Source organism: Geotrypetes seraphini, chromosome 12, assembly GCF_902459505.1.
Source record: "Geotrypetes seraphini chromosome 12, aGeoSer1.1, whole genome shotgun sequence".
NCBI lineage: Eukaryota > Metazoa > Chordata > Amphibia > Gymnophiona > Dermophiidae > Geotrypetes > Geotrypetes seraphini.
The window spans coordinates 83,363,950-83,391,644 of NC_047095.1; the positions used below are offsets into that span (position 1 = coordinate 83,363,950).

General features: G+C 47.6%; 1 protein-coding gene across 4 annotated transcripts in view; it reads left to right on the plus strand.

Annotated features, from left to right (window-relative positions):
* The first annotated feature begins 4,460 nt into the window (after positions 1–4,460).
* The window catches only part of SMG7 (SMG7 nonsense mediated mRNA decay factor), a 268,133-nt gene continuing 244,898 nt past the window's right edge, over positions 4,461–27,695 (plus strand). For 2 of the 4 annotated variants that reach the window (XM_033915787.1, XM_033915788.1), the window contains exon 1: positions 4,464–4,935. In XM_033915787.1, coding sequence (XP_033771678.1) covers positions 4,907–4,935 — 29 coding nt within the window. In that variant the 5' untranslated portion in view covers positions 4,464–4,906. Of the gene's footprint in view, positions 4,936–27,695 lie in introns of all 4 variants that reach the window. The other 2 variants (XM_033915789.1, XM_033915786.1) reach the window with 2 other exon arrangements.

Here is a 27,695-nt window from a genome sequence, read left to right on the forward strand (position 1 = left end):
GGGTATGGAGAACCTTTCATATGCCGAACGGTTGGACAGGCTGGGGCTCTTTACCCTGGAGAAGCGGAGACTGAGAGGGGACATGATAGAAACTTATAAAATCATGAAAGGCATAGAGAAGGTGGAGAGGGACAGATTCTTTAGACTAGCAGGGACAACTAAAACAAGAGGTCATTCAGAAAAACTGAGAGGAGACAGATTCATAACGAATGCAAGGAGGTTCTTCTTCACTTAGAGGGTGGTGGACACCTGGAACGCACTTCCCGGAGAGGTGATAGGACAGAGTACAATTCTGGGGTTCAAAAAGGGACTGGATGACTTCCTGGAAGCGAAGGGGATAACAGGGTACAGATAGAGGTTTACCTTACAGGACATTGAGCGAATAGGGTATGGATATTTTAGGTTAGGTAGGGAACACTTTCAGGTCATGGACCTGGGGGGCCGCCGCGGGAGCGGACTGCCGGGCACGATGGACCCCTGGTCTGACCCGGCAGAGGCAACGCTTATGTTCTTATGTTCTTCCACTCAGCCAATCCTTGACCCATGCAGTTAGTTTCTCACCTAACCCCATTGATTTAATCTTGTTTAATAGTCTACGGTGCGGGACACTGTCAAAAGCTTTACTGAAATCCAAGTACACTATGTCCAGAGACTTTCCTGAGTCTAGCTTTCCTGTCACCCAGTCAAAGAAGCTGATAAGATTGGACATAATTTGAGGTTGAGGGGTGGTAGATTCAGGGGCAATGTTAGGAAATTCTACTTTACGGAGAGGGTGGTGGATGCCTGGAATGCGCTCCCGGGAGAGGTGGTGGAGAGTAAAACTGTGACTGAGTTCAAAGAAGCGTGGGATGAACACAGAAGATTTAGAATCAGAAAATAATATTAAAGATTGAACTAGGCCAGTTACTGGGCAGACTTGTACGGTCTGTGTCTGTGTATGGCCGTTTGGAGGAGGATGGGCAGGGGAGGGCTTCAATGGCTGGGAGGGTGTAGATGGGCTGGAGTAAGTCTTAACAGAGATTTCGGCAGTTGGAACCCAAGCACAGTACCGGGTAAAGCTTTGGATTCTCGCCCAGAAATAGCTAAGAAGAAAAAAAAAAAAAAAAAAAAAAAAATTTTTAAATTGAATCAGGTTGGGCAGACTGGATGGACCATTCGGGTCTTTATCTGCCGTCATCTACTATGTTACTATGATTGGCATGACCTGCCCCTAGTGAATCCATGCTGACAGGGATCCCTCAGATTTCCCTCATCCAATATCGTGTCTAATTTACCTTTAAGTAGAGTTTCCATGAGTTTACACACTATTGATGTTAGACTCACTGGCCTGTAATTCGCAGCCTCCGCTCTGCAACCGTTTTTGTGCAGAGGAACAACGTTGGCTGTTTTCCAGTCCAGGGGGACTCTCCCCGTACTTAGGGAGAGATTGAAGAGCATGGCTAACGGTTTCGCCAGAACATCGCATAGCTCTCTGAGCACTCTTGGGTGCAAATTGTCTGGTCCCATTGCTTTGTTCACCTTGAGTCTTGACAGTTTTCTGTAAACATCAGCTGGTGTGAACTCAAAATTCTGAAATGGGTCTTCCATGCTTTGCTTTGCTTCCAGCCGTGGCCCGTGCCCTGGTGCCTCGCAGGTAAAGACTGAACAAAAGTAATCATTCAGTAGTTTGGCCTTATTGGAATCTGTTTCCATATAGTTCCCTTCCGGCGTTCTAAGGCGTACTATCCCGTTTGCATTTTTTTTCCTGTCGCTAATGTACCTGAAGAAGGATTTGTCCCCTTTCTTAATGTTCTTCGCTAGAGTTTCTTCCATTCGAAGTTTGGCCTCCTTGACAGCTGTTTTGACCGCTGCAGACTTTGTCCTGTATTCAATGTTTACTTCTTTTTCCCCCGTGCGTTTGTATGAGAGAAATGCTCTTTTCTTCTCTTTGACGAGGTACGAGACCTCATCAGTGAACCATTGGGGTTTCTTTTTTCTTTGCTGTTTGGTTACCGATTTTATGTAGCGTTTAGTTGCCTCATGAAGGGTCGATTTCAAGGTTGACCACATAGCTTCCACATTATCAGTTACTTCTTGAACCTGCAGCATCTGATGGACGAAATCTCCCATGCGTGCGAAGTCAGTGCCCCGGAAATTGAGTACCCTTGTTTTTGTTTGTGACCTAGGGAAGCCTTTCTTAAGGTTAAACCATACCATGTTATGGTCACTGGTGGCTAGCGTTTCTCCCACCGAGACCTCCGAGACACTTTCCCCGTTCGTAAGTACCAGGTCCAGGATGGCCTGGGCCCTAGTGGGCTCTAGTACCATTTGTTTGAGCCGTACTCCCTTCATGGACGTTAATATCCTCCTGCTATCACAAGTTGTCGCTGAGAGTGTGTTCCAGTCTACATCAGGCATGTTGAAGTCTCCTACCAGAACAACGTCCCCCCGTAAGATGATATTCTCAATGTCTTCAATTAATTCTGCATCCTTGTCCTCCGATTGTCTTGGAGGCCTGTATACCACTCCAAGGTACAGGCATTTTTCTCTGTCTCTGGCCAGGTTTACCCAGATGGATTCCCCAGTATACTTGACATCCAAGATCCTGGTTGTCTTGATGTTCTCTTTGATGTAAAGTGCTACCCCTCCTCCTAACTTACCCTCTCTGTCTTGTCGAAGCAGGTTGTATCCTGGTATAGTTATATCCCACCCATGAGAGTCCGTGAACCATGTTTCGGATATTGCTACTACGTCTAGGTCTGCATTAACTATTTCTGTTTCTAGTTCTAGAAATTTATTCCCTAGGCTGTGTGCATTAACATACATAGCTCTCCACTCTTTCTGATTACTAAGCTCCTGTAGTGAGCCACCCATTTGAATTAAAGTGTCACCTAGCGATTCTTTTGCAATAAGGGTACTTACCTCAGACTTAGAAGCGGAGTTTTGGTTCGCCCCATCAGGATTGTTACTTACTGTTCCGGTGTAAAAGTGGGTACCCACCCCCGACTTACCTAGTTTAAAGCCCTTCGAAGTAGGCAGGCTAGTCTGTGTCCGAAGACATACTTACCTCTGTTGGTCAGGTGGAGTCCGTCTGGTCCCTGTAGTCCCTGTAGTGCCTCTCCGTGATTCAGGAATCCGAAGTTCATTTCCTGGCACCATCGTTGAAGCCACTCATTCGTCTTCAGGATACGTTCGTCCCTGTCCCTTCCTCTGCCCCTAACAGGAAGAATTGAAGAGAATACTACCTGTGCTCCTGTCTGCTTCAGCCTCTTTCCCAGAGCTCCGAAGTCTCTAGCTATGTCCTCCAGGGTGTTCTTGGCAGTGTCATTCGTCCCGACGTGGATGAGCAGCATGGGAAAGTGGTCCTGGGGCCTGAGAAGTCTATCAAGACAGGTGGTTACATCTCGTATTCTGGCTCCAGACAGACAGCAGACCTCCCTCGACTGCAAATCCGGTCTGCATATTGGTCCCTCGGTGCCCCTCAACATGGAGTCCCCAATGGTTATCACTCTACGCTTCTTTTGGGGATGTTGATCCATTGTCCCCGGAGATGGAGGTGTGTGTTGATCCTGTTCCATGTCTACATTGGTAGTCTCTTCCTGCAAGACCTGGAATCTGTTCTTCAGGTTCAGATGTGGAGTCGATGTGGAGCTGCCCTGGTGAGAGAAAGAGGGAGAAGGTGAAGAGATTGTAAATGGGAGGGGGGGGGTCTCCTACGTTTACCTGTGGAGGAGGTCACTAACTGCCAGGAGTCAGTGTCTCCATCCATCTCCTGAACAGCAACAGTTGGTTTCTTTATCGACGGCCCTGGTGTCATCATGGGAGATCTGTCACGAGCCCGTTCTGTGATTTGGGATAGTTCCTGCACTATCCCATCGATATAGGCCTCATCCTCTCTAATGCCTCTCAGACGTTTCACCTCCTCCCTGAGGCTCCTTAGTTCCTGCATGATGTCATCATCCTGCTGGCCGACCTCCTCTGTCTGTGTAGAGGCCGTAATGTACTGCCGTGTGATGGGTTCAGTCTGCACGGAGATGTCCTTTCCCGGTTCTGTGTTCTCCTCTGTCTGTGCGTAGGCTGAGGCCATCTCCCGGATCACCTCAGTGCAGTGCTCGAGCATCCCCAATGTTGAGCAAACTCTGACTGTATTAAGGGAGAGGTAATTTCCAATTGTTTTAGCACCCTCAATCATTTTGAAAAGTTGACTCTCATGCTACATAACACAAACACATGAAACTCGGTAAGAAACATCCTAATTTGCCGGCTCCGGTACGGATTGATACCACACACAAAAAACACTCGCAGATAAATTTGAACACATGGAAATAACCCAGCCTTTCGTTACCATAGTGACGGGATAGCAACCCGTTGCTATAAGAAACAGGTCTCCAATCAGATCAGTCCTCCTTTCTTTTTCCTCCTCCTCCTGAGAAGAGAAGACGCGGTATGAAACGTACGCATGCGCATTAAGCTCAGCGCCAGATTCTGACGTCAGGCTTCTTTCAGAGACTAACCGGAGGGGGATAGACTCCGCACCTGCCGGAAGTGGAGGAATCTATTTCCTGTGTGGGAGGCGGAGAGGATTGAGTGTGGCTCCCTTGGTTAGTTACCGAGCTGGTTGTCACGGAGCGCGGTGGCGGAGGAGGAGGCGCAGGTTATCCTCTGCCTTCCCTCTGGCTCCGGACCTTACGCGGTAGGGATACGGGCAGTTCTTGTGCTGGGAAATCTCTGCCACCGGGGAGAACACAGAGAGCGGGCGGTCAACGCACGCCTACACCGGAACCTGCGCCCTTGTTTGCCGGGCCCGCCGCCTCGAACCGTCGGCCAGACAGACGAGAAGATGGTGGCGGTGGCCAGCACGATCGGGCCGCTGCGAGCGTAGGGCAAGACCGAGAACGAGCTATCGGAGCTGTGGAGCAAGAGGAGGATGAGCCTGCTCTGTGCGCAATATCTCCGGTAAGAGCTTAGTCTCCGGGAGAAATGAGGGGGGAAGAGAGAGAGGTCTGCAGGGAGATGTCAGAACTGGAGCGGTGGCTAGGAAACAGGTATTAGAGAAAGTGAGGAATTTAAATGGAGAAAAGTGAGACGATTTGGAAAGGCTGGGGAAATGTATCACGAGGATGATGATGTAGTAGCACCTGAGAAGCATAGCATCCACTACAGGTAACGAAAACTCCAGAGGGGGAGCCGTGTATCTCTGAAGTAACAAAAACGACAACAAGGCTTGATGGCACCTTTAGAGATGAACTGATTTATTAAGGCATGAGCTTTCGAGGAGAAGAGATAACTTCGTCAGATGCAGGAAAAAAAGGGTGGACTAGGGTTTCGTGTTGTCATATAAAGAGGGAATGAAGACCTGTTCTGTAAGATGAAATATAGAGTCTGAGTTAGTCTGAGGGAGAAGGAGTGATGAGTGCTGGTCACGGAGGTGTTCGATGGTCTGCTCTGTTTTATCTGGCATAATGATGTCTGCCATTGAGGCATCTTGTATGTCTTATGTAATTTTATATTTTGATGTATGTTAAGGTTTTGCTAGTTTTTGCCTTAAATGATATTTGTCATTGATGCAACTTTTGTCATATGCAATTTGATTTGATATGTAAGTATGTAATTTGTTATAGTGTGTTTTTGTATGACAAATCTGTCTTATTTTGTATGTTCATATGTAACTTGCCCTGGATAAGGGTGGGGGGACAAACAAACAAACAAGACGTTGATGACACCAGTAATATAGAAAGGATAAGGAGATAGACTAGAGAATGCGGCTGTAAGGATGGCAACAGGACTGGAGGGAGAGAAATGGGGAAAAATGATTGGAAAGGGAAGATGCCAGAACAAGAAAGATGAGGATGGGTGATGAGAACAAAGAAGAGAAATAGAAGAATGACAGGGATAAGAAGAGAAAATTATCTGGGACTTGTAAGAATGGCCTGACACAGTAATGTTGGGGGTAAAGAATAATGGAGTCTTAAGGAAGAAAGAGTAGAGAACATATATAAAATGGGCCTGGAAGATCATTTGTTCAATAGGAGCAGGCATGTTTGATCTGGGTTTGAGTTTTAAATGTGACATTGCTTAGTCATTTGATCTTACAAATTTGGATGCCTATAGCTTTCTTGACACACCCCTCAAGCTGTGACACAGCATGTGTAACATTCATGCATAATCAAATAAGTGTTTTCATTGAACAAGGAGATGTAAATGTTAATGTTGCCCCCCATTGGATGTAAGAGAAACAAGAGAAATAGAATTTTAGGGGCAGGGGGAGAAAAGAGATAATGAAGTAGATCTTTCTAATAAAATTATAGCATTTTTATTAAGATACTTAGCAAGCATCTATTTCTTTTTCAGTAGGTTAGATGTTTGTCTAACACAGATAATGTTTGTTGCAGCCATAACTAGGGGTAGATATAAAGGGGGGGAGGGGCTGCCCAGGGCACTGAGCAAAGTGATGGAAAATCTAGTATGTGGAGGAGACCAGGAACCAGAGTGAAGGGGGGAATCATAAGGAGATGAAGGAGGTTGCAAATATGTTTGTACAGGCTTCCCCTTTCTACTGGAGTGCTTAGTTATAGCTTCATTTTTAGTTAAATTTGTATTGAGGGACTAGCTAAATAGCCTGTTGCAATTCCCAAGCTCTTTCCATACCCTGGGTTGGCTGAGGGTGTTGTAGAGGCAATGTTCACAGTATCCCTCTTCCTGGAAATAGGGGCCATTGTTACATCTGAGCCCATAATTATAAGGTTCTGAAAGGATCCCTGGTATGTGTCCCTGGCTTGTGTGGGAATTAGGGGGAATATAAAATAGAAGTTTAAAGACTCATGGCACAATGTGATTTAAAAACAATTCTAATTGGAACAGCCAAAGCTACTGCTACTACTAATCACTTATATAGCGCTAAAAGGCATATGCAGCACTGTACATTTTGACATTTATAGACAGTCCCTGCTCGGAAGAGCTTACATTCTAACTTGGACAGACAGACATGACATATGGGGTTGGGGACGCAGAACCCAAGGTGAAAGGAGTAAGGAAAGTAAATAAGGAAACTGCCTTTTTCTAAGTAGCTGTGGGCTTATGTACTAATGTCTGTATCTCTATTACTTACATTCTGATAGTATTTATTTCCTAATGAATTATCTACAACAGCAGCAGCTGTTGTTGAGAGTTTAAGTAGGATAAGAACAATGTTCATTATGATGGATGTAGGAAATGGCTTCTATTCTATCCTTATAGCTCAGCTGTGAAGGTTTGGTTTTACAATTCACTTAAGGCATCATTTGCTGTACAGCTTCCTTTTCTTTAGATACCTGGAGGCTATTTTTCTTTTTTTTCTTCCAAATAGCTAATAGCAATGAAAAGTAAATACTTCCATTAGGATTAATATTTCTGCTTGTGGGGAGTTCTGAGAATTCACCTGAACACTGGTGGACATCATACAGCAGTGTTTAGTTTGTATTTGATATACTACCCATTGGCACAGCTCTCTGAGCAGTTTACAATCAGTTCACAATCTAATTGGTTATTTTAACCCTTTATTTGACATTGGTGTTCAGAAGCAACATGTGTCTTCTATGGCTCTTATGGGAAATCTGCATCTCCAGATGTCTGTTACTTGGCACTGTTGCTCTTGTTCAACATCAAGTTACATAAAGCAGCCATTTCACCATCTGCCAATTAAAAGGTTAAGTATTTTCCTTATCTGTCCTTTTGGGCTATCAATCCAAAGGACCTCTTTCACAATGATTCTCTAGCAGCAAATGCATCAAAGCCCATTCAATTCCTATGGGCTTTGGTGTGTTTGCTGTGGGAGAATTGCTACCATGGCTTTGTGAAAAAAAAAAAAAAAAGTGATACTTGGTCTGTGGATTGCGAGCCATAGCAGGGGCTTTAGTGATATGTCTTTACACTTTGAAAATATTGCAGGATAAACTTTATTCATATCTATGTCCCCAAGGACCAAGGTGGAACTAAATATTTGACTTTTAAAATTAAATGGCTTGGAGGTTCAGCGGATTTTGCTTCACCTGACAGTTGTAGAAAATGTGTGGAGGCAGCATTCATCTCTCTACTTGGGGTGAGAAGTCTTGCTCTTTGCTGAGTAGAGACATATAAGGTCTCTTTTATCAAGCTGAATAGTGTGGGCCAGTGCGGTAAATGCACCTAAGCCCTTAGGGATTGAATGGGCTTCAGTGTGTTTTCCATGCAACACTCGCTATTGCAGCTTGAAAGAGGCCCATAGTGAGCAGATTCAGGAACATTTTGCCGAGTGCCGTCCTGCAGTGATTGTCCTAAAGAGGTTTCAAGCTGGTTCTGATTGAAATAGAAATTTCCAGTCAAAAGATAATATCAAAAATGTCAAAGAATATGATGGAGGTTCCAGTTGTCCAGAAAAAGGAATAGATTAATAAACAGAATTATGTTTGTTCATTTATAACCTACCTTTATCCAAGGCAGAGAACAGGACAACATAAATAATTAAAACATACAATGCAAAGCAAAAGAAAACAGCAAAAACTGCACTATCAGTCCAAATAATTATAAGAATTCTTATGATTAAACAGTATGTGTAATAAATATGTCACTGAGCCCAAGTGCGTAAGATCAAATAAATTTGTTGTTAAAAAAATGAGAGCATACAGCTGAGCCAGGGTCAGCTCCAGGGACTGTGGCACACTGAGCCAACTTTTGCATTGCTGCCCTCCCCCCCCCAATTGCTGCCTGGCTAGCCCAGAACGTCCTCTCCGACATCAGAATTGCCGTAGGAAAGAAGACTTCATGTCGGCTTTAGCAGTAGCAGCAACAGGGCGGTAAGATAGCAGCCGACCCGGGGAAAGGAAGGAGGGAGACTTTTTTTTTTTTGCGCGGCAGGGAGGGAAGGAGTTAGGCAGGCAAGCAGGCTGGCTTTGGCCAGGGAGGAAGGGAGAGAGGTAGACAGGCAGGCTGGCTTCGGGGGTGGGAGTGGGACAAATTGTGGAAGGCAGTGAGAGGGACATGGGAAGGATGCACTGGGGGCACTAAACATAAGAACATAAGAAATGCCTCCGCTGGGTCAGACCCGAGGTCCATCGCGCCCAGCAGTCCACTCACGCGGCGGCCCAACAGGTCCAGGACCTGTGCAGTAAATTTCTATCTATACCCCTCTATCCCCTTTTCCAGCAGGAATTTGTCCAAACTTTTCTTAAACCCCAGTACTGTACTCTGCCCTATAACTTCCTCTGGAATTGTATTCCAGGTGTCCACCACACGTTGTGTAAAGAAGAACTTCCTAGCATTAGTTTTGAATGTGCCTCCTTTCAACTTTTCCGAATGCCCTCTTGTTTTTTTATTTTCTGAAAGTTTGAAGAATCTGTCCCTCTCTACTCTCTCTATGCCCTTCATGATCTTGTAAGTCTCTATCATATCCCCTCTTAATCTTCTCTTTTCTAGGGAAAAGAGTCCCAGTTTTTCCAATCTCTCAGCGTATGAAAGGCTTTCCATCCCCTTAATCAGTCGTGTCGCTCTCCTCTGAACTCTCTCGAGCAATGCCATATCCTTCTTAAGGTATGGTGACCAATACTGGACGCAGTACTCAAGATGTGGACGCACCATTGCCCGATACAGCGGCAGGATAACTTCTTTCGTTCTGGTTGTAATACCTTTCTTGATTATACCTAGCATGGGAAGGAAGCACAGGGGGCACTAAAGACAGGAAGGGGCACTTAGGACATGGGAAGGAGGCACTGGGGGCACTAAAGACAGGAAGGGCACAAAGGACATGGGAAGGAGGCACTGGGGGCACTAAGGACATGGGAAGGAGGCACTGGGAGCACTAAGGACATGGGAAGGAGGCATTGGGGGCACTAAAGACAGGAAGGGGCATTAAGGACATGGGAAGGAGGCACTGAGGGCACTAAAGACAGGAAGGGGCATTAAGGACATGGGAAGGAGGCACTGGGGGCACTAAGGACATGGGAAGGAGGCACTGGGGGCACTAAAGACAGGAAGGGACACTAAAGACTAAACTAAACTAAATCTTAGGTTTGTATACCGCGCCATCTCCGCAAGCGCAGAGCTCGGCACGGTTTACAGAAGTTAAGAGGAAAGGAACTACAATGAAGGGATAAAGGAGAGGGACTAAGAAGATAGAGAGGGACCGGATGCTGGAGAACGGGAGGCAATTAGATTTTTGAAAAGAGCCAAGTTTTCAAGTGTTTGTGGAAGGATTGGAAGGAGCTTGAATTTCTGAGCGGGGGTGTGAGGTTGTTCCAGAGTTCTGTGGTTCTAAAGAGGAGGGATGTTCCAAGTTTTCCTGCGCGGGATATACCTTTTATAGAGGGGAAAGACAGTTTCAGTTTTTGTGAGGGTCTAATGGGGTGTGGGTTTGAGGAGTTCCAAAAGAGTGGGATAACGGGAGGGAGGATGCCATGTAGGATCTTGAAGGCTAAGCAGGCACATTTATAGAGGACTCTGGAGTATACTGGGAGCCAGTGAAGCTTGGAGAGGAGTGGGGAGACGTGATCGAACTTGCCTTTTGCGAAAATAAGCTTTGCCGCGGCGTTCTGAATTAGCTGAAGTCTATGGAGGTTTTTCTTAGTTAGGCTTATGTAGATGGAATTACAGTAGTCCAGTCTAGAGAGGATGATAGATTGAACGAGGACGGCGAAGTGAGAATGATGAAAGCAGGATCTCACTCTCCTCAGCATATGAAGGCTAAAGAAGCATTTTTTTACCAAGGAGTTGAGGTGATCATTGAAGGAGAGAGAGGAGTCTATGACGATGCCTAGGACTTTGCTTGAAAACTCAAGCTGAAGAGTGGGGCCGGATGGTAGTGGGATGGAGGTGGGTAAATGATCTAAAATTGGGCCGAGCCAAAGTAGTTTTGTTTTGGACTCATTCAGTTTCATTTGTACAGATTGGGCCCAGGATTGGAGATTCGTTATACATGTGGATATGTTATCAGCAAGGTTAGAGAGGTTTGAGTCGGTCTCGAGGAGGATGAGGATGTCATCAGCGTAGGAGTAGAGAGTTTCTAGGGGGGATAGATGGAGGAGTTTCAAAGAGGACATGTAGATGTTGAAAAGGATAGGGGAGAGGGGTGAGCCTTGCGGGACTCCACATTTTGGCTTCCAGGGGGGGGAAGAGGTACCGTTTGTGTTAACGATGTAGGAGCGGAAGCGTAAGAATTTCGAGAACCAATCTAGGACTGTGGAGCTTATGCCTATTTTGGAGAGTTGGAAGATTAGGATGTCGTGGTGGACGACATCGAAGGCTGCGGAGAGGTCGAATTGTAGGAGAACAGCAAATTTGTTGCGAGAATGGAGATGTTGCACCTTAGAGATTAGTGAGGCCAAGAGGGATTCGGTGCTAAAGTTGGGTCTGAAGCCGAATTGGTGGGGTAGGAGAATAGAGAATCTTTCTAGGTAGGATGAGAGTTGGGTGGATATGATGGATTCTAATAACTTGGTTAGGAGAGGGATATTTGCTATAGGGCGGTAGTTTGATGGCATGGAGGGGTCAAGTTCGGCCTTTTTCAGTAGAGGAGTCAATGAAATGTGTCCCATGTTGGGGGAGAAAAGGCCCGATGTTAGGGCAGAGTTTATGAGTTCGGTGAGGGAAGCGATGGCCTGTGTAGGGATATTCTCGAATAGATAGGAGGGGAAAGGATCCAGAGTGCACTTGCAGGTTTTTAGTTTGAGGCAGAGTTTGGAGACTTGCGATTCGGAAACAGGCTCGAAGACGGTCCAAGATCTGTCGGCGGGAATGGGGGTGGATATAGGTAAGGTAGGGTTGAGGTCAGTAGAGGTCAGGGAATTGTAGGAGACTGTGGGTGGGAAGGAGGATCTTAGGGTGGTAACCATTTCATTAAAGAAATTTGCGAGGGCATCGGCTGATAGAGACGGTGGGAGCACAGATGGGTCTTTTTTTGTAGTTAGGGAGCGCCAGATGTTGAACAGCGCACTGATCTGATTGTTGGATCTAGAGATCTTGTCTCCGAAGAAGTTCTTCCTGGCTTTTTTTAGTGTAGAATTGTAAAGTTTAATATTGACCCTCCAGGTGTGTCTATCAGAGGGGGATTTAGATTTTTTCCATTTGCGCTCTAGAGCGCGACATTTCTGTTTCAGTTCTCTGTGAAGAGGTAAGTACCAGGGGGCCTTTCGGGGGTAGGAGATGGTTTTAGTGGATATTGGAGCAAGGGAGTGGTAGGTGGACTCGGAGAGGGCGGTCCAGTTGCGCCAATGGGATTCGGGGTCTGTAGGTCTAGGGTTGGAGGAGAGTTGGTTGAGGAATTTGGACCAGAATAGATTGCTCGAGGTTTTTTTTGCAAAAGGTTATGGAATGAGAGGGGTGGGGTGGGGAGTCAAGATGGGACATGAAGATGGGGAGGCAGGTAGTCCCTAAGAAGTGATCGGACCAAGGGACTTGTTCCCAGCGAGTGTCGTCGGTTGAAGTTTTGAAGGCGGTAAGATCAAGGAAAGTGGTGAGGTCTAGAGTGTGCCCTTTTTCATGGGTTGGAGATGGGGTGGGTGAGGGGAAGCCTAGAGAGGTAAGGAAGTTGTTGAATTCAGTCGTGTCCTTGCTGTTGGTGTCGTCAAGGTGGAGGTTAATATCACCAACGATCAGAAGTATGGGAAGACATGGGAAGGAGGCACTGGGGGGGCACTAAAGACATGGGAAGGAGGCACTGGGGGGCACTAAAGACATGGGAAGGAGGCACTGGGGGGCACTAAAGACATGGGAAGGAGGCACTGGGGGCACTAAAGACATGGGAAGGAAGCACTGGAGGCACTAAGGACATGGACATGAGGCACTGGGGGCACTAAGGACATAGGAAGGAAAGAGGGAGGGAATAGGAAGGGACAATTCTTGGGCCTGAGTGCAGAAAGAAAGAAATGAAAGAAAGGATACACAGACAGAAGGAAACGCAACCAGGGACTCATGAAATCACCAGACAGCAAAGGTAGGAAAAATGATTTTATTTTCAATTTAGTGATCAAAACGTGTCAGTTTTGAGAATTTATATCTGCTGTCTATATTTTGCACTATATTTGTCTGTTTTTCTATAGTTACTGAAGTGACCGAGCTCGCGGAGATGGGGCGGAAACAGGGTTTTTAAATTTTAGTCCTAGTAGTTTGCCGGTCCACAAAATAATTATTTTATTTCTGCCAGTCCACGGGTGTAAAAAGGTTGAAAAACACTGCTCTACACATTCTTGGTTTTTTGCAACCTTATAATTTTTCAATTAAAGTGGAGTTCACATTTTATAATAAAAAGTTCAGAAAACTTCTAAGGCTCAAAATAGGAAATACAAAGAGAAAAAATACATTAACTATTGGTGACTCACTATGGGAACTACCATGGTATAGAAAAAAAGAAAAATGGTTCTTCAGTATGTGAAAACAGCATTAAAATCAATGGCAGCAGTTATCAACTAGTCAAATCAGAGTCTCCCCATATCAGTGTCTTAGCTATGAAAGTTTTATAGTCAAATCATGAAGGTCCCAACTTACGTCATCTCGACATTAGCATTTCAATGTAAACCAGTTGTTTATATAAGATCGTAAGAGTTGCCATACTGGGATAGACCGAAGATTCATCAAACCCAGTATCCTGTTTCTAACAGTGGCCAATCCAGATCAGAAGTACCTGGCAAGATCCCAAGGAGTAAAACAGATTTTGTGCTGCTTATCCTAGGAATAAGCAGTAGATTTCACGAAGCCATCTCAGTAATGGCTTCTGGACTTTTGTTTTAGGAAATTTTCCTAACTTTTTAAAACTGTGCTAAGCTAACTGCTTACTTTTAACGTCATGGAGATAAGTGTCTTCAGCTTAATAAAGATATCTGCTTTTGTTTTTTTAAACTTGATAGACAAGAGGAATTTCCAATAAAGTATTATTCTATGTAGCACAGATAGTGACAATGTCTCAAAAAGCTGTATTGGAATTATATGTGCATTCCTGTTGGCTTTAGTATAACAATATTCCTTAGCGCCGGCAGCAGATGAATCCAGAGACCAGTGGGATAGCACATACCTACCAGCAGGTGGAGATAGCCCTGGTTTTCAGGAGTATATCTGGATTGAACCCCTCTTGCCAATAAGGTTGGATGGCTGCTATCATTCTGGTTCCTAGTGTCAGCTCCTGAGGATGGAAGGCTGTTTGTTCCTGTTGCTGTGGCTTCAGTAGAGTCTAGGGGTGTTGGCCATACTGATCCAACTTGGGGGCTACATCTGGGCCCATCCAGGTCCCTTCCCTACCCGCCCTGCCAGCAGAGAGAGAGAGAAGGCTGCAGTGGTCAGGAATTTCTTTCCCATTGAAAAAAAAAAACCTGCCCCTGCGACTTCCATTAACCACCACCCTCTGGCGTCTGTCCGACAGCCAGTTTCTGACCCAGTTCACCACTTTGGGTCCTAACTTCAGCCCTTCAAGTTTGTTCAACAGCCTCCTATGAGGAACTGTATCAAAGGCTTTGCTGAAATCCAAGTAAATTACATCTAGCATATGTCCTCGATCCAGCTCTCTGGTCACCCAATCAAAAAATTCAATCAGATTCGTTTGGCACGATTTACCTTTTGTAAAGCCATGTTGCCTCGGATCCTGTAACCCATTAGATTCAAGGAAGTACACTATCCTTTCTTTCAGCAACACTTCCATTATTTTTCCAACAACTGAAGTGAGGCTCACCAGCCTGTAGTTTCTTGCTTCATCCCTGTGACCACTTTTATGAATAGGGACCACATCCGCTCTCCTCCAATCCCCAGGAATCACTCCCGTCTCCAGAGATTTGTTGAACAAGTCTTTAATAGGACTCGCCAGAACCTCTCTGAGCTCCCTTAGTATCCTGGGATGGATCCCGTCTGGTTCCATCGCTTTGTCCACCTTCAGTTTTTCAAGTTGCTCATAAACACCCTCCTCCGTGAACGGCGCAGAATCTACTCAACTCTGAAAAAAACAAATTCTTCCTGGCGAGCCCAAACGACAAAATCAAAGACTCTACAATCTCCTTAATCGGTCAAGTCTTTCCTGTCACAGATGCCATAAAAATTCTGGGAGTGACACTAGACAGCAACCTCACTCTTGAAATCCACACCGACTTACTGGTCAGAAAAGGCTTCTCTGCCTTATGGAAACTGAGAACCATCAGAAAGTACTTCGATGCAACCTCTTTCCGACTACTGGTACAATCCTACATCCTAAGCCTACTTGACTACTGCAACATTATCTACCTGGGGTCCTTAAAAAAAAACATTCAAGACTCCGCATCATCCAAAATTCGGCAATCCGACTGATCTTTGGGCTGAAAAAATGGGAACATATATCTCCCTACTACCAAAAACTCCATTGGCTACCCATTGAAGCAAGAATCCAGTTCAAGTTTGCCTGTATTTGTTTCAAATCCATTCTTGGTATGGCCCCCTTATACTTGGCTCCCCATTTTTCCTTAAACTGCCCTTCCAGGCCCACCCGCAGAGCCCACCTCTTCAGCCACCCAACTCTAAAGGCCTGCCGATACAAAAGTCACCTTAACAGAACACTTGCCTTCCTAGCAGGTCATCTAAATGGAAGGCTGAGCAGAATTATCTCGCACTCCTCATCCTACCTAAACTTCAAGAAATTATTAAAAACTAGCCTATTCAACCGAATTATAACCTAAGCACTCTCTCCCTACCCCTGCTCCCCAAGTTCTCTTTCCCTTATCTCTCCACCCTGCCCACCTTACATTTTTCCCCTCATATTTTACCTGTTCCCCGCACACGCATATTTATTGTATCTGTATTCGCTGATTGTAACTTTTTGCTGATTGCCCAGCCCTTCTCTGTTGTAAACCGTATTAGCTGATTCTTTGTTGTATCTAGATTCACTGATTGTAACTATTCGCTGATTGTCCAGCCTTTCTTTGTTGTGAACCGCCTTGAATACTACGGCTTTGGCGGTATATAAGAAATAAAATAATAATAATAATAAAGTTTCATATGGAATCTGTTGATTACATACACTCGATGTGTGCCCACCTGTTACTTGACGAACATTGATGCGATAATCGAGCTCGGACCAGACTCTCTGAAGCATGTCCAGAGTAGGGAGTTGCACGGGGACAGAAATCCCACCCTGTCAGAATCCTCTCCATCCCCACCCGTCCCCGCTGTTCTCTTAGTACTTATTTGTATCTGGGACAGTGGAGAGTTAAGTGACTTTCCCAGAGTCACAAGGAGATGCAGTGGGAATCAAACTTAGTTCCTCTGGATCTCAGGCCTCTGCACTATTAGACTACTCTTTCACCTGTCTGACACTATTTGGCCATATTGTTTAAGCTCTTAAAGAAGTTGACTAAGAAGCCTGCAAAAGCTTTTTTTTTTTGCCTTTGGCATCTGTTGTCATTTGATTTTTGTATACTCTTTTGGCAAGGTTGCATCATTTGAGCATGTTAAAAGGTAACCATTCTATTTTGTGAAATAATAATTACACCAAAAAAATGATAGACCATTCAATAAAGAATGTGGAGGAAGACTTGTATGCTTAACATTGTACTTAAATACATTGTTGGATCATTATTCTGCCTGTTGATGCACACATACGGACACATCTAATGTTGACATTTGCAGAGAAGCGGCGGTGCGACTGAGGAAAATGCTTTTTCTTACAGCTTGCTCTCCATATTGTTAGGTGCTTTCTATTTAGTCACTGTTATTACTAGTGCTGCCCGACTCAGGAAAAAAAATTTTGATTCGATTCAGCCTATTCAATTGGTTTTTCGATTCGATTTTCCTGCCCAATTTGGGTGTTTTTTTCAGACATCCTGGTGGGTTTACATAGCCTCTTCACCTCCTTTGCCTTCTCCTAACCACACTGGCGCTGTGGTGTAAACAAAATAAACAAACAAAAAAGACTTTTTCTGTCTCTGTTAAATCCTAGCTCACATTTGCGGTCTAACACCATCTCTGGCAGGATACATGTTTCAAATCTGACATATTGTAATCACAAAAAGAAAATAAAATTAGTTTATCTATCTTTTGTTGTCTGGTCATTATTCAAATCTTGTTAGTACCAGGCTCTGGTTTTCTTCTGATAACTTGCTTGCCAGGGTCTCCTTCTTTCTTCTTTCTCCGTTCTAACCATCCATCTGCCATCTCTGTCCTCCCCTTCCGTTTTCCTTCCCTCCCCAGGAGGTCTGGCATCTTTCCTTTTTTTCATCTCCATCCACAGATCCACATTTTCTTAACTACCCTTTCATTTAGCATCTCTCCCTCCTTCCCCACCACCCCAGGGTTCACCATCTCTCCCTTTCTTTTCCCAACTATCTTCCTATCCAGTATCTCTATCCCCCCCTCCACACCATCCCTTGTGTCCAACTTCTCTCCCTTTCTGTTCCTTCCCTCCCTAAATCCCATTATCCATCATCTCTCTCCCTCTCCTCTATTTTTAGACCCATTATTTCTCCCCCACCCAAAGTCCGGCCTATGCACATCTCTTTGAACCTCCTCCCTCCCTCCGTGTACTTCTACACCAGGGCCCTCCTCCCCTGAAGGCCTGCACCTCCCCCTGAAGGCCTGCACCCCACCCCTAAAGGCCTGCCTGTCCCCACTGGAGGCCTGTACCACCATCCCTGAAGGCCTGTCTCTCCCCCTTGAAGGCTTGTCCTCCCCCCCCTTAAAGGTCTGCATCCCACCCCTGCCTGTCCCCACTGAAGGCTTGTGCCACCACCCTTGAAGACCTGCCGGACTGCTCACCCCCCCTCCCTGGGAAGGCCTGTGTGTCCCCCTGGCCTCCCACTAGTGTCCGGCTTCCCCCCTGGCCTCCCCGCACCGTATACCTTATAGGAGCAGCCTGCAGAAAAGATCGCTGTGCTAGCGATCTTTGCAAACTGCTTCGGAGCTGTTTCCTCTGCTGTGGTCCCGCCCCTCCTCTGATGTCATGGCGGAGGAAACAGCTCTGAAGCAGTTTGTTCTCTGCAGGCTGCTCCTATAAGGTAAACGGTGCGGGAAGGCCAGGGGGGAAGCCGTACACCATCACTTCCTGACTGACCCTTCCTCCTTGCCCTCTAAAGCAAGTGCGGCAGCGGCTGGCCAGCAAGAGCAGCGATGCCACTCCTGCTTTAGGGGCGAGGGTCAGCCGAATCGGGAAGCCAATATTTTTTTTGTTTTGAATCGATTTGAATCGATTCACCCGAAGTGAATTGGTGAACTGATTTGAATTGGGCAGCACTAGTTACTAGTCCTTCACGGCGGAGATGATACTCACTCCATATCTCAAGATGGAAAGTCCTGTTTCAGATTATCTCTGTATCTTGTTCTCGAGCATGTGGAACAAGTCCACTAACAGAACACACATATTCTTGTGTTTCCTGCACAGATTAATATTGAATTATAAACTTATGCTCTCATTCTTCTTCACAGTACAGCTGTCCTTGTATCCTTTCACATTATCCTCCCCCCAAAAACTAATGTTCCTTTAAGGAGGGAGGAGCAGGTTTTTGTACAAAGTACAGCCTAGTTAGGTGTGTGTGGGTGTGTGGGTGGGGGGGATGTGACTGTGTATACAGGCAGTCCCTGAGTTACAGAGTCTGCTGCTTTTTATTCTATTCCTCAACCAACATTTCTCTCTGGCAGCCTTGTAAATAGTTTAAAACCTCATTACCCTACAGAGAGTCAAAGAAATATATTTCTCATAGGTTTTCCTATTAAATAACATCTGGGAGGTCCAAGATATCATTCCTGTGAAGCTGGTTCCACCTAACATTTCATACATCCCATTCCTTCCTTCTCCTATTCATTATCCACTCATGAATCTGTCTATCATACCATCACTCTCTCCACTCCATCGTTCATTCATCTCTCTCCATCAGTATGCAGCATGCTGCTAATGTCTTATCAAGGGCTTCTGGCCAGCTTTTCTCCGCTATTGCTCTTTGCTGTCATTTTAAAAAAAAGTTGAACGAGAGATTCTAACAGGGAATTCCTTTCCTGCAGTCTGTCTCCCTTGTACACCATCACCATGCATGCCATTCTCAGCTGTCCATTGACCCTTCTTCCAGTTCTCCTCGTTCCCCCACCTTAGCCCTCTGAAATAATTTCTACACCATGAAGACATAGTTTTGTTTGCGCAATGTGCGCGAGTGCCTCACAACTGCACAAAGGATAACTTTGAGAAATGCAAGAAGCTCTGAAGTTTGTTGGACATAGTACCTGGGGGCCCCTCCCCCCCAATTATACACATAATCAAGGCGAATAAAGATTTCTGCAATTTGACTGCACCAGCCTAGCAGGTGAATTCGATACCTGATTGCACGAAAGGGAAATCCATAAACAGAGCAGCCAATTTACTGAAAATGAAGGCATTCTAAGAATAACAGAATTTCCTCCCCCAGCCCACCTCATGCACTCCCTATGTACTGGAGAGCCCCGATTCAACTTTCTCAGCCTTCCTCTGAAAGGGGAGGAGGCGGAGGTAGGGGAGGTGGAGCCCTGTCATGCCTCTTTTTTCCTGATTGGCCACAGCTGGGTTGAGGGCAGACGCTATGTAAATGCATGGGCGGGGAGGGTGGACTCCATACAGGCTGACTTCCTGCTCTAGCCTTGCACGTGCCACCGCTCGACCAATCAGCAGCAACAAATGAGCTCAGCACGTAAGCACACTGATCGCCTATGTGCTGAGCTCACTGCTCAGCATGGCTGTTCTGCAGTGGTGCCGGACCCAGACTGGTCTCATCTTGAAAATTAGTTAGGCCTCGGAATGGGAACCCCAGTTCTATCCCCATGGGAGTCCCGTCGGCCTTGGAGGGGTCCGCGTGGAAGTCCCATGGGCCTGGAAGGGCTCCCCATGGGAGTCCCGTTGACTTTGGTGGGGATGCCCGTTCCCGTGCAGACCTCTAATCCAGAGTGATCATGTTTATAGTTTCAGTGATGCGTTCCTGCAAATCATCCATAATTGCAGATAATGAAGGTACGTACCCCCAAAGAAAAAAGTCACAAATAGTAATGTCCGGTGATCTTGGGGGCCACTTGAGGAATACCTAGTCATTTTGTCACGTTGCATTGTCTGAAGATTATAATTACTGCACCAGTTGCAGTTTATAAGGGTGAAACTGCAAGCAATTGTGTAAGATCTTGCTAACCGTGCTTTTTGGAACTTGTATTTTCTGTCATCTTATTTATAAACATATTCCAATGTTTTGATTTTGTAACCATTTAAAATTGAGGAGTGTTTTTGTGGGCACCCTTGAAGACTAATCTATAGCAAGAGTTATGAAACCTTTCAAGGGAAAGCCCACATAAGACACTTTAAATCACTCAAAAGGGTGGGTGAGGTTTTTCTCCATTGGAGTTTGCTCAGCCAATGAGATGGGAGGGGAGGGGTTTCCTGGTCAGAGTTTTGAGTCTGTTGCATGCCATACTTTCATTGTCTTTTGGCAGTTGGAGCCCGGGATCCCTTACTGCTTTTTCTACAGCTGTTTATGAAAAACAATTCTTTGCAGGTCAGATTCAGCCGTGGGTAGGACAGGTATGGCAGAATAGGCTACATCAGGCCAAGAGTCTGTAGTCTGGGGATCCCTAATTTCTTATTTTGTATGACGTGTATTGATAAAAGTTTAATTCTCTGGAAACTTAAAAGAACCATACAGCTTATCCAGCCTGCCCTCCATGTCAAATATCTCTGCTTTGTCTAGCGATCCAGGAAGCAATGTTCTATACATTTCCAAGTTACCCTTTTGAATTCCACAAAAAAGATCAAATCAATATCCAGCGTAGTGATCAGTGCTGTTCAGTCATAACATTCTAATTCTGAACTGAAGATGTTGCCATTAGCTTTTCTGTAGTACTTAATACATAGCCCAGCGACACACAGTTAGAAAAGTTATTCTCCCTCTTCAAAAAATCCACCCGTCGTCCAGAAACAAAAGGGAAATCCTGAGACCCTTAGGGAATCAAAAAAGGCCTGTGAAGTAAGATTCTGCAGACAAAACTGCCTTTGAGTTTTTCTGCTCTCCCCTTTTTTTTACCGACTGGAGAGTCCCTGCTGCCCAGTTAGGAAGGATTACGCTCTGTCTTTACTGGAGTCTGCTCATTTGCTTGTCTTGCCCCAAGTGGGTTTAAAAAATTTTTTTATGTTCTGGCTCTAATAAATTTAGTGCCTCCGATTTATTATTTTTAAATCTTTCCCCTGCTTCTGGAACCGTTGGTGCCTCTTCTGAGCTTAACTTTGGAGATTGTTTTCATGGCCCCTTCTTATCCAAACTAGTAGAATGAGCTGTCCACCACCGTTGCCTTGACTTCCTTTCGGGTCAAGCTATCCTTGACCCCCTTTAATTGGGCTTCCGCCCCCTTCACTCCACAGAAACCGCCCTTGCTAAAAATCTCCAGTGACCTGCTCCTGGCCATATCCAGAGGACTCTACTCCATCCTTATTCTCCTTTATCTATCTGCGGCATCTGACTCCATAGATCACCTCCTACTCATTTAAACACTGTTCTCGCTTGGGTTTCAGGGTTCTGTTATTTCATGGTTTTCTTCTATCTTTTCCATCGCACCTTTAATGTAAGCTCTGGAGGATCCTCATCTGCTGCCTTTTCGTTATCGGTCGGCGTACCTCGGAGACCTGTCCTTGGACCTCTTCTTTTTCCATCTACACTTCTTTTTTGGTGCTCCATGGATTCCAGTACTACCTCTATGCTGATAACTCACAAATCTACTTCTCCATGCCTGAAATTTCTACAGGAATCCAGGCCTGAGTTTCAGCCTACTTCTCTGGATGTCTCACCACCATCTAAAATTATACATGGCCAAGACACAATTTATTTTTCCTCCTAAACCTGCCTTTCCCCTTTCCCTGTTTTCTATAGCAGTGGAATTGTTTGGCCTTATACCTGATTATATTATTGATCAATTTAAATTTACTGACGGAAAACGTTTTCCTCAGCATTTTAGATTTACATTTTCTACTGTAAAAGGTTGCATATACAAAAGATTTTTCTATAGAATTTTATCTTTTCAAGCTGGATCATGGGATAAACCCTTTTCTGTCCTGATGACAAACTCCAACTCCTATCTTTTGTTTAGAAAAATGCTAAAGACCTATTTATTTGACAAATTCTGAATGTGATTATAATGTACTGTTCTTGTACAGTGATTGTTAACCACGTTGAATTGAGAAGTTACTGTGGTATAAGTGAATTTGTTATAACACCCTCATTCTTCCTGTCTCGTCGGCTCACAACCTCAGGGTCATCTTGACTTCTCATTCTCCTTCTCTCAAATCCAACAGACTTCCAAAACTTTGTCAATTCTTTATAATATTGCTAAAATTTATCCTTTCCTTTCTGAGCAGTGAGCATGCTGCTAAGACCCTCATCCATGTCCTCGTTAACCTCGCACCTGGATTACTGCAATGTGCTTCTCACTAGTCTACTGCTAAGCCATATCTCTCCACTTCAATCTGTACAAAACGCTGCTGTGCGCCTCATATTATCCCAGGACAAGCAGGCAGCATATTCTCACATGTGTGTGACGTCATCTACGGAGCCCCAGCGCGGACAGCTTTTCAAGCAAACTTGATTGAAGTTTCAAGTTTGCTACACTGCACCACGCATGTGCATGCCTTCTTGCCCACTAGAGGGTGCATCCCACCTCGTGGTCCTCAGTTCAGATTTTTCCGCGGAGCCAGAAGCCCTGTGGAAATTGAGCTCCTATTTTTCGGCCTTCTGACACCGCGTCTGAGTTGTTTAACTCGGTCGCTGTGCTTTATTTATTGTTTTTCCTTTATAGTCCGTCGTTTTTCGTCGAAAAAAAAAAAATAAAAAATTTTTGTTTCCATCCGTTCGGCTCCGGGGGCTCCCGGGAGCCGCAGCCGCGGGACTTCGTTCGTTCCCGGCCCCTTTACTTTTTCATGTCCCGTCCCTCGACGGGCTTTAAGAAATGCACCCGGTGTGAGCGGTTACTATCCATCACTGACCCCCACCGGTGGTGCTTGCTCTGCCTTGGACCCGAGCATCCGACTAATTCCTGCGATCGGTGTTCCACTCTTCAGGCTAGAGCGCTCCGTCGACGCCGCGCCAGGATGGCGGAGCTTTTTACAATTGACTCCGCGCCTGGGAAGACCTCGACGTCGGCCTCGGCTTCGGCCCCGGCCTTGACCTCAGCCTCGGTGCCTTCGGCGTCGCCGCATGCCTCGACCTCGACTTCGAAGCCGACGCCTGCGACCAAACCTGCCTCGGGTAAGTCCTCTTTTCCATCCCCGACTCCAGGGTCGTCGAAGAAGCCATCCTCGAGTTCCTCTGCGGCGGGTGGGTCGTCCTCGGCCCCGCCCAGGACTCCGGCCACTAATGCCCCGAGGGAATACTCGAGACCGAGGTCGCCCTCCAGGGAGCATCCCCCGGCCTCGGACCTGCCTAACATGGTTGGGATCCCGGCGTTCCAGGACCTGCTCCGAGCATTGATCTCCTCGGAGCTGTCTGGCGCCCTCGAATAACTGCAGCGGGCTGCGACCTCAACTGCTTCGGCCTCGGGGGCACCGACCTCGGTCTCGATTCCCTCGGTCTCGGCTACCGGGGCACCACCGACCTCGGCCTCGACCTTGCCCTCGACCTCGGGTGCCCCGCCTGCGAGCAGCGTTCGGCCCCGGGACAAGGTGCGCAGAGTGAGACGGATTTCCTCCTCCTCCTCCTCGAGGTCCTCCTGGGGTTCCTCGCCCTCGGGCCGGCCTCGGGCGAGGCGTCGCCCGAGGAAGCCGAAGCGTTCGCGAGGCTCTCCTCGGCGACGTGGTCGCTCCTCGCCGCTCGGGGGCGAGGCCTTGCGGGTTTCAGAGCTTCGTCTCGACAACCCGAGGCTTCTACGTTCCCCTGCGAGAGGGGGTTCTCGTGACTCCTCGCCGAGGAAAAGGGGGCGTACCTCGGTCCCTCGGACACCTGGGACGTCTCCCAGGGGTTCTTCGAGGCGGAGACGTTCCCCGACCCCCTCGAGACCATTAGATCTGGCCTCATGGGGCTCGGGTTCCGGTAGGGAGCCCCGTTATTCTCACGAGCCCTCCCCCTTTTGTTCGGCGGAGAGGTCGAGAACTCCCTCCCCGCCGGCCAGGCAGTCCTCCTTCTCTGGCTTTGTGCAGGACATGGCGCGTGCCTTGGGCCTGGACCTCATGGCTGGGTCGCAATATACTAAGGAGTTCCTCGAGGAGCAGGACCTTCCTGCCCCCCAAGGGAATCCCCGCGGCTACCCCTGAACAAGGTCCTTCATCAGACCTTGCTTAAGAACCTGACTTCACCTCTTACAGTCGCAGCGGTGCCGTCTAAGATGGAGTCCAAGTACAGGACGATACCACCCAAGGGGTTTGAGAAGGCTCAACTCTCCCACCAGTCTCTACTGTTTGAGTCTGCGCTCAAAAAGACGCAACCCTCCCGGGTTTCTGCGGCGGTTCCGCCCGGCAGGGAGGGTCTGACCCTTGACAAGTTTGGTCGTCGCCTCTATGCCAATTCCTTCATGGCAACCAGGGCGTTGAATTATGCCTTTACCTTTTCCTCCTATCTACGTGGCATGGTAAAAGATCTGCCCCAATATCGTGAGGCCTTGCCGGACTCCCGCAAGGAAGGGTTCGACAGGTTTGTCTCCAACCTGTCTCAATTGCGGTTGTACCTTTTCCATGCGGTGTACGATACGTTTGAGCTGGTATCGAGGGTGTCGGCCTTTGCGGTAGCTATGCGCCGGTTGGCGTGGCTACGCACCCTCGATATGGACCCAAACCTGCAGGAACGCCTTGCGGACTTGCCTTGCGTGGGGTCCGAATTATTCGATGAATCTCTGGAGGCGGCGACCAAACGGCTCTCGGAACAGGAGCGCTCGTTAGCCTCCTTGGTCCGTCCGAAACCTCGAGCCACGCCGCAGAAACCCTTCCGGCCTCCCCCGAGGAGGTACCCTCAAAAGTCGACCCCTGCTTTTTCAAGGCCACCGCCTCGGCGCCCCCCTCGACAGGGCAGAGGGGGACAAACCAAAACTCCAGCGCAGGGTCCTGCCAAGCCGGCGCCGTCCTTTTGACGGGATAGGCGGATGGGGCCGGCCCCCCTCCGCCATCGCGCCGGACTCCCTTCCCATAGGGGGTCGACTCCGGTCCTTTTACGCGGCCTTGATCGAGATAACATCCGACGCTTGGGTGCTCCGGACCGTCTCCGAGGGCTACTCTCTCAACTTTTGCTCTGCGCCGCCGGAACATTCACCGGGGGCTTGCCCATACAACCGGACCCAGCTCCCCGTCCTCATGGCCGAGGCCAGGGCCTTGTTGAGGCTTCGGGCGGTGGAACCTGTACCCTCCGACCAGCGGGGGCGGGGGTTTTACTCCCGTTACTTTTTGGTCCCAAAGAAGACCGGGGACTTACGCCCCATTCTAGACCTCAGGAAGCTCAACAAGTTCCTGGTCCGGGAGAAGTTCCGGATGTTGTCACTTCCGGTATTATATCCTCTCTTGGAGGAAGGGGACTGGATGTGCTCCCTGGACCTGAAGGAAGCGTACACCCATGTTCCGGTGCATCCCGCTTTCTGCAAATTCTTACGGTTCCAGGTGGGCGAGCTGCACCTGCAGTACAGAGTCCTCCCCTTCGGCCTGGCCTCGTCCCCTCGAGTCTTCACGAAGTGTATGGTGGTAGTTGCTGCAGCACTAAGGTCTCGGGGGTTTCAGGTCTTCCCTTACCTGGACGATTGGCTGATCAAGGCCCCGACCAGGGAGGGGGTTATCTCAGCGACCCTACAGTCTATCGCCTTCCTTCAACGACTGGGGTTCGAAGTGAACTTTCCCAAGTCTCAATTATGCCCGACCCAATCGCTTCAGTTTATAGGCGCAGTGCTGGACACTGTTCGCCTCCGTTCATTCCTCCCTCCTCCGCGGTTGGAGGCTTTGGTTCGGTTGGGTCGCCTGATCCTTCAGCTGCCGATGGTGTTGGCTCAGCGCATGATGATGCTTCTGGGCCACATGGCTTCTACGGTCCACGTCACGCCGTTCGCCAGACTGCACATGAGAATTCCTCAGTGGACTCTGGCCTCTCAGTGGCGCCAGGAGTGCGATCCTGTCTCTTCTCGCATAACGGTGACTCCTTCTTTGAGACGCTCGCTCCATTGGTGGACCGTCTCTTCGAATTTTTCCGGGGGTTTGCTCTTTCTCGTCCCTCCGCATCGCAAGGTTCTGACCACGGACTCCTCGGAGTACGCGTGGGGGGCCCATCTCGACGGTCTGTGGACCCAGGGTCTCTGGTCGGTGGAGGACCGACGCTGTCACATCAATGTGTTGGAGCTTCGCGCCATCTTTCTGGCGGCTCGAGCTTTCTGCCACCTGCTCCGCGATCAGGTTGTCCTCGTTCGAACGGACAACCAGGTGGCCATGTATTATGTGAACAAGCAGGGTGGGACAGACTCTTGGTCCCTTTGCCGGGAAGCTCTGCGCCTTTGGGAATGGGCGATCTCCCAGAACATCTTCCTACAGGCGGTCTATATCCAGGGGGAACAAAACTGCTTGGCAGACAAACTCAGTCGGCTTCTCCAGCCGCACGAGTGGTCCCTCAACTCCAGAGTCCTGCGCGAGGTCTTCGACCGCTGGGGGACTCCAGAAGTGGATTTGTTTGCCTCCCCGGAGACTCGCAAACTACCCCTGTATTGTTCTCGGATGTACTCCCCGGACCGTCTGGAAGCGGACGCCTTTCTTCTCGACTGGGGAGGGAGGTTCCTTTATGCGTTTCCTCCTTTTCCACTGATCTTGAGGATGTTGGTTCGTCTCAAATCATCCAGAGCCACTATGATTCTCATTGCGCCTCGGTGGCCTCGTCAACATTGGTTCTCCCTGCTTCTTCAACTAAGTGTCAGGGAGCCTCTGCTTCTGCCTGTGTTTCCCTCTCTGCTATCTCAGAGTCGGGGTTCGCTGTTGCATCCCAATCTTCAGTCGTTGCACCTGACCGCTTGGTTCCTTTCCCCTTGACTTCGGTTTCGGTTTCTCAGTCGGTGCGGGAAGTTTTGGAAGCCTCGCGCAAGGTCTCGACCAGGCTTTGTTATTCCCAGAAGTGGACCAGGTTTTCTTCCTGGTGTTCCTCGCGTCATCTGGATCCGGATTCGGTCCCGGTGTCTTCGGTTCTGGACTATTTGTTACATTTGTCTAATTCCGGCCTGAAGACGACATCTGTCCGGGTCCATCTCAGTGCCATTTCGGCTTTCCATCCGCATTTGGATGGACGGTCTCTTTCGCTTCATCCTCTGGTGACGCGTTTCATGAAGGGTCTAATCAATGTTTGTCCCCCTCTGAAGCCCCCTCCTGTCGTTTGGGATTTGAATGTTGTCTTAGCTCAACTGATGAAACCTCCCTTTGAGCCTATCGACAAGTCTCTCCTGAAATTCCTTACTTGGAAGGTGGTATTTCTGATTGCCCTCACATCTGCTCGACGGATTAGTGAGTTGCAAGCTTTGGTTGCGGACCCGCCTTTCACTGTGTTCCATCATGACAAGGTGGTTCTCCGCACCCATCCTAAATTTTTACCTAAAGTTGTGTCTGATTTCCACCTCAATCAGTCCATTGTCCTTCCTGTGTTCTTTCCTAAGCCCCACTCCCATCCTGGCGAGACGGCGCTCCACACGCTTGACTGTAAGAGGGCGTTGGCATTTTATCTCCAACGTACCAGGTCTCATCGGAAGGTTCCTCAATTGTTTTTGTCCTTTGATCCTAATCGTTTAGGGCACCCTATTTCCAAGCGCACCTTGTCCAACTGGTTGGCTGCTTG